Source organism: Hyperoodon ampullatus (genome assembly GCF_949752795.1).
Source record: "Hyperoodon ampullatus genome assembly, chromosome: 3".
Classification (NCBI taxonomy): Eukaryota; Metazoa; Chordata; class Mammalia; order Artiodactyla; family Ziphiidae; genus Hyperoodon; species Hyperoodon ampullatus.
Window position 1 is genome coordinate 68,581,085 of NC_136916.1, and position 7,490 is coordinate 68,588,574.

General features: G+C 52.2%; 1 protein-coding gene across 1 annotated transcript; it reads right to left on the reverse strand.

Annotated features, from left to right (window-relative positions):
• Nucleotides 1-2,469: 2,469 nt before the first annotated feature.
• Nucleotides 2,470-6,048, reverse strand: MAGEL2 (MAGE family member L2; the record flags this gene model as incomplete). The annotated part of the gene is made up of 1 exon (XM_079700893.1): nt 2,470-6,048. One exon carries the CDS (start codon nt 6,046-6,048, stop codon nt 2,470-2,472), a length of 3,579 nt encoding a protein of 1,192 aa, XP_079557019.1.
• Between the last annotated feature and the right edge of the window lie 1,442 nt (nt 6,049-7,490).

A 7,490-nucleotide genomic window follows, 5' to 3' on the forward strand; every position in this document is an offset into this window, starting at 1 on the left:
TTTTCTCTCATTGCTTCTTACCCTGTAGTTTCCCATTTTCCTGGATTCTTGTTTTCTACCTTCTGGTTTCATAATGTCAGCTGTTCTTTCTTAAACCTTTCAGTTGAATATTTGGCCAAGTTTGTTTGTAGTTACAATTGTATTATTATTGTAACTTATCTTTAATTACATTTTAACTCTATTCAGGTCTTAAGCCCTTGGCATTGCTTAAATTAGGTATTTGATTATATCCAATGATGAGATATATGAGATAAAAGATTGTCAATGGGAAGTGAGCCTTTCTGCCCTGAACTAAAGCCACACCTTAAGCATGGCACCAAAGTCATATGATGCTACTTTCCAAATTTTGCTCCACAAAAAGCCACTTGCTCAAGTCCCCCATGAGTGAATGATTTGGAGAAAACTATTAAAAAATTAATAAATAAACTAAAAACAAATAAGAAATACTAGACCTACGTGTCACTTTTCTGGCCCAGCAAAGCCTCTTTGGGGGATAGTTCTCAGTTGAGACTGTGCTGTTGCCTTCAATGGGCATTTGCTGTTGTTGTCAAAATAACTAAAGACTGATTGGGGCAGTAGCCCAATACTCTCTGAACCATGGAGCTTACAAGAAACTTCTTCAGAATTTTTGGAAAACCTGGCCACTTGGACAACTTGCCAAAGGTCCCCTGTAGCCAGGCAGGTCCCAGGGTGGGGACAGCCGGGGAATGGACTCTCCATCTTACGAGTTCATCTCCTCCTCTAGAAACTCAGCTTCCTAAATGCAACTGGATTGGACATGGACAGGAGGTTTCACCTTGCCCTATGACATAAGAGAAAAGAAGAAACGTTTGGGCCCAAATTCAAGTAGAATTATGGGCAAGGGTTATGAAGCAAGTACTAGCCTAAACCTGGGTATTTGGGGTGTGAGTTTCTTCACTGACGCAGGGGCTGCACTGAGCCACTGCAGGAGCGACAGAACTGTGGCAGGCCACTAGGTGGCAGATGAATACCACTTTTGCCATTTACCTCCTCTCTGGAACTTCATCTTCACCAAGAGAAGGGGGGTTTAGGGGTGGGCTTCTGGATCCTTCTAGGGCAGTAGAGATGGCAGCAGCTCTGATGGTCCCCATCCACGTGAAGACAATGGTACCTCCAGGAAAGTCCTTTTGCACACACCAGCCTGGTCAGGTGTGCATGAATATCTTTCTCTGAAACCCTCCTGTCCACATCCACTCCCTCCCACACCAGGCCCTGCACCCAAGGGTTGACTAAGGCTATTTAGCACATCAGACGTTGCCAGCTGACTCCTCCTGTATGTTACAACTGAAGGCCCCTCCCAGAATCTTCAGCTAGACCTCCCTGTTGTCTGCCTCCTTCCCCCCTACCGCCTGCAATCTGCAGAATCCCCAGTTCAGTGAAGCCTGGTATTTCCTTTTCCCTGTTATAAATCTGGATGTTTTGCAGGGAGTGTGTTTCAATGTCCGTGTCAATGTGTTGATGAAACCCACATTTCCTGAGCTGCTGGACATCCACCACCCACCACATGACTGACCAATGCCCCTTTGGCCAATTCATCCCCGTGGCTAATGAACTTGATACTTGTGGTCCTGCAGGCAGATGGTCCTCACTTCTCACATAACCTTAAGAATATTTTCTGCTCCAAATTACAACATTATTGTCTTGACACAGACATGTCCCATTTAATTATTCTACTTGAGCCTTAGACACTCATCTACAAAATGGGAATAATGCCTACTTTGAAGGATTATTGTGAGGAATCAAGAGGATTAAAAACCTCCTCTTGATTCAGCCTTGCTGACTTAAGTTTTACTTTTGCTTTAATCTTACGTTTCACCACCCATTGCAATCACTGCCTAATTATAATGCATGTAGCACTGTCTTTGAAAAGCAGTTTTGTCACTGTGGTTTCTACTATCACTGGTAGTTGTCTTGATGTTCAGCTGTATTTGGAGAGTACGGTAAAACTTGGCTCCCACTATCTAGAATAAAAATTAGAATAAAGACAAACACTTCCATGTTATGCTGAAATTATATTTATATATAGATATAGATATTTACTTTTCTGCAGACAGCTTTTACTGATGAGTCATTTTAACGTTCAAAGAACAGCCTATTTTGATGCTACATAATCTGTACCAGAATGAGATGGATAGCTTCTCAAATTCATTTCACAAAGCCAGCACAACTCTGATAGCAAAACATAACAATTATAACACAAAACAGAGAATCACAGATCTCACTTAAAAATACAGATGCCAAAATACCAAATAGAACAGTAGCCAGTTGAAATCAACACCACATGAAAATGTACAAAGCTTTGGCAGATATAAAAGCAAATTGAAATTCAAACGTACACACAGAGAACTGGAACATAAACACCAGAAACAAAACGTACCCCCCACCCCACCCTGTCAGTGGCCTCAGGCCGGGGACCCAAAGGAACAATGAGATATCGGCTAAACCACATTAGCGGGGAGGGGGACTGCTGGTGGGGTCATCGGCTTTATCATCGGGGCCAGGCTCATCCTCATCCAAATCTTCAGACTCACACTCTGCCAGTGCTTCATAGTACTGGTATGGCCAGCACCGTGGATCTTTCTTATAGAGCTTGGCCAAAAACTTCAGGACAAGCATCTTGCTGGTTTCGAGGAATGCTCGGGGGCCCCAGAGGAACTCATATTCTGCTGGCTCAGTAAAAGGGATTCGCCTGTACTCTAGGTACTTCTCCCTTACAAAAACTTCGGTGATGAGCTTCCTTGTATTTCCGAAGAGACCATGTGTCTCCCGGACATCCAGCCCTAACTTGTACAGAAAAGTAAAGATCAGGTCCTCCCTGACACAACTGCCTTTCATAAAGATGAGGCTCAGAACCACCATCAGGAGTCCTAACTTGGGCCTGTCTAAGTAGGATGACGCTGCTTCACCCTTCCGACCCTTGTTGATGAGAATATAAGAGTGGTTTTTGGGATCAATTTCCTTCAATTGATAACCAAAGACACACTCCAGCTTGTGGCTGGCACGGCTGATGATTTCTAAGCACTCATCTTTATATTCACGGATGATGAATTTCACCATCTCTGAGCGCTTGATGGGCACCTTGGCTTGGTCCTTGACCAAGAGGAACTGCACCAGTGCGTTTGCTCTCTCATCCAAGGGAGACAGTGGCTGAGTCTCCATCTTGGGGTCATCTTGGGTTGCACCAAATCCCTGAGCAAGATTAGGGAGCTCAGAGATGATCAAGGACGGAGGGCTAACTGGGCTTTCCCAGAGACCCAGGGCCCTTGAGGTGCTCGGGCCCTCCCAGGCACTCAGGGCCCAAGAAGTGCTGGGTCCTTCCCAGCCACTCAGGATCCGGGAGGTACTCGGGCCCTCCCAGCCACTCAGGCCATGGGAGGTGCTCAGGCCCTCCCAGTCACACAGGACCTGGATAGGGGTTTGAACCTCCCAGTCATTGAAGTCCACACTTTCCCAGGGCCTGGGGGCCTGCCAGGTGTGCATGCTCAGCATCTGGCCCCTGCTATCCTCCTCTTCGGTATTCAGATGCTTCTTCTTCCTGGTAGCCTTGCCTGAACGACGCGGAGGCTCAGTGGAGGTCTTCGAGGCCTCTTGAGTGGTGGCCATTGCCTTGGGGGCAGCTGCCGTCGCCATCAGGATGCTGGGCCCTGCCTTGCATGCCTTCGAGGCATTCACATTGGGCTGTGGAACCCATGGGACTGCAGGCAAGGCCTCAATGCAGGCAAATGGATCCTGCAGAGCAAGTGGCAGTGACTTTGGGGTCTCTGAGGTGGCAGACGGGCCCTTGAAGGCATTAGAAGAGGCAGGCTGGAACTGGGAGGTAGATGGAAAGACCCTTGGGGTGGCAGTAAAGGTCTTGGATGCGGCAGGCAAGTTTTTCCAGGGAGTTGTCAGGTGTGCTCCAGCAGTTGGCATTGCCCTGGGAGCACAAAAAGTGCCACCAAAGATCATCCGGTCCTTTGAAGGAGCCTTGCGTTCCTTTGAAGAGGTCCTACGTTCTTTTGAAGAGGTCCTTCGGTCTATAGAGGAGGCCCTGGATTCTCCTGATGGAGTCATCAATGATTTAGCAGAGCCCATGGGAAAATTTGCCCCCGCTAAGGGGGCTCCGGGCTGGCCCTGCAAGGCTGCGGGGGGGCCCTGCCAGGAGGGCTGGAGTTGCATGGCTGGCAGCTCTGCCTGCGAGCCCGAGGGCTGGACCTGCTGGGTGGGTAGCTGGATTTGCAGGGCCTTTTGGGAGGTGGGGGCCCCGTGAAAGGGCTGCTCCAGTTGAACCAGTGGTGGGCCCTGCCTCTGGGCCTCCTGGGTGGGCAGGGCCTGCCAGAATTGCCCGGGGGCCTTTGGAGCCTGCCAGGCCAGGCTGGCCTGGGCTTGCTGAACTTCCTGGAACTCCATTGAGGTTGGCATCTCGTGTGGCACCGGAGCTTGGCCTTTCGGGGCCTGCCAGATGATGGGTGGGCAGTGCACAGCCTGCGGGGCTGACAGCGCGGCCGGCAGAGGGGCTGGCATCACGGCCGGGGGCGCCTGTGGAACAGCGGGAGGTGCGGTGGGCATCTGCGGTGCTGGAGGGGCCGTTGGCACCTGTGGGGCCGCCCGAATTGGTGGAGCCGCCCTCAACTGCGGGGTGGGCAGCCGAGTCTGCGGGGCCTGCCGCAGAGGTGGGGGGGGCGGCAGGGCCTGCCAGAGAGGCGGCGGAGTGGCCAGGACCTGCGGGGCAGGTCGGATGGGTGGCGGTGCCTGGCGGATCAGTGGAGGTGCCTGGCGGATTGGGGGTGGGGCCTGGCGCACCGGCGGGGGGCCCGGGCGGATGGGCGGTGGGCCCGGTCGGATGGGTGGTGGCCCCGGGCGCACAGGTAGAGGTGCCTGCCAGGCAATCGTTGGAGCAGGCCAGGTGACCTGTGTGGTCTGCCAGCCCAGGGGCGTGGCTGGCCAGCCTTGCGGTGGGGCCTGCCATCCCGGCGAAGTGGCCTGCCAGCCCGGGGGTGTGGCCAGCTGCGCTGGCGGGGCCTGTGGACCCTGGGGAACCTGTGGAGGAGCCCTTATAACCTGTGACTGGATCTGAAGGATCAGAGGCTGAGCCTGTGGGGCCCAGGAAGCCATAGGTTGCGCAGGTGGGGCCGGCGCAGGCGGCTGCACCATCGGGGCTCCTGTAGCTGGAGGCTGGGTGATCGGAGCTCTTGAGCCTGCAGGATGGATCATCAGGACTCCAGGACCTGGAGGCTTGGCCATCGGGGTTCCTGGAGGCGGAGGCTGGGCCATCAAGGGTGCTGGGGGTGGAGGCTGGGCTATCGGGGCTCCTGGAGCAGAAGGCTGGACCATCAGGACTCCCGGAGTCAGAGGCTGGGGAATCAGGACTCCTGGAGCTTGAGGCTGAGCCATAGGGGTCCCCGGAGGGGGAGGATGGGCCATCGGTGTCCCCGGAGGGGGAGGGTGAGCCATCGGTGTCCCCGGAGGGGGAGGATGCGCCATGGGGGTCCCCGGAGGGGGAGGATGCGCCATCGGGGTCCCCGGAGGGGGAGGATGCACCATTGGGGTCCCAGGAGGGGGAGGATGTGCCATCGGGGTCCCCGGAGGGGGAGGATGTGCCATTGGGGTCCCCGGAGGGGGAGGATGCGCCACTGGGGCTCCGGGAGCCGAAGGATGCATCATCAGGACTCCCGGAGTTGGAGGCTGGGCCATCGGGGCTCCCGGAGGGGGAGGATGGATCATCAGGACTCCCGGAGTTGGAGGCTTGCCCATCGGGCCTCCCAGAGGGGGAGCCTGGACCATCGGGCCCCCTAGGGCCGGAGGTTGGGCCATGGGAGCCACTGGGGCAGGCGGCTGGCCCTGCGGGGCCTCCCAAGCAGGCTGAGGTGCCTGCCAAGCGGCCAATGAAGCCTGCAAATCAATCGGAGGTGGATCCCAAGGGACTGGCGGAGCCCGAGAGGAGGCGGGCGGAGCCCGCATCAGAACCGTAGGGCGGCTATAGACCGGAGGCTTAGGGGCCTCCGCCGGGGGACTCGAATCACCCAAATTCTTACTTAGCTGCGACATGTCCTTTTGCTCTGACAGCTGGTGAGCCTTTTCCTCCGACAGCTGCTGGGCCTTTTCCTCCAGAGAGAAGAGAATGCCTACGTGGCTGCTGAGAGGATTCCTCCCTGCTGACTGGTGAATAGGAAGTGAGTGCCCTTAGCTCTGCAGCTTTCCGCAGTAAGGAGGAGGGGGGAAGGGGGCTCAATCCCGCCCCTTCTCCGCCCCCGACCACCACAAGTGGATAGTGCATAGGGGCGTCTACCAGAAATCCTGGCTGACACAAGATCCCTCCTCACTCGGTCCAGTCCCCAAATGCAGCCTCGTCAGACTCCGCATGGATGAGTTTTCACGGGGGAGTGACAGGAACAGATTTATGTTTTAGAAATCACTCTACTGCATTATAGAGTTGGGAACAGACCACTGGGAACATGGAAGGTATCCATGAAGGGGGAGATGGTGTGGTCTGAGCTCAGATACAGCAAAACTGGAGCCAGAGGGAGGGAAAAAAAAAATATATATATATATATATATATATATACACACACACACACACACACATACATATATATATATACACATATATATATTTCAAGAGTGAGAGTAGGCAGCTATTATAATTTAATGTAAGTGTGAAAGAGACGTGTGTCCTGGGAAAGTGGGAAATTGCTGGTGTAGATGATTGTCTTAGGGACACAGTGGAGGCTGGTAGGAAGAGAGATTGGTGGGTATTGCATGGGACACGGGCATTTACAGTGCTGTGGACCTGCCAAAGAGACATACCCTGCAGACACTCCTGTATAATGTCTTGGGATTCAGAAGATAAGTGAGCTTGGAGTCCAGATACTCTTCATGGAAATAGAGCTGTTGCAGAGATTGTGGATGCAGAAGAAGAGTGTTTAGGGTGAAACTCCTATGATAGGTCTTTCTTGGAGGATACAGGCATTTTCAGACCCAGGAAGAGAAAAAATGTGGCAAAGAATAGAGAAGGAAAGAGGTCCTGGAAATTGAGATGTTCCAGACATCCATGAGAGGAAGCACTTTTAGTATGGGGGATAATTCCCATGGAATAACTGGGATGAAAGAACAAGGTAGGTTTCCTGTTGCTTGTTTATCAGTTGCAGAGCAAGAAAGAAATGGTAACAACAACAACCAAAAAAGTGCACTAGAAAGTAGTAAAATGGGCGAATGAATAGATCCATGATTCATATACAGGAAAAAAATATGAAGAGTAACACACAGAATTGGAGGGAAATCTACTCAGCCAAATCAGTTTAAAAATTAGACAAACAATGTATTAACAGATAAAGCAGAAGACATCAAATGTATTGAGTAACACTATACTACTTCATGATGAAAGGAAATGACAGTCTCATCTCTAGTTGGGTAGCTTTTTGGAAATATACAAAATACTAAATATCAAAGATGTTTAGTTTAGAAGAGGCTATTTGCAGGCTAGGACAAGA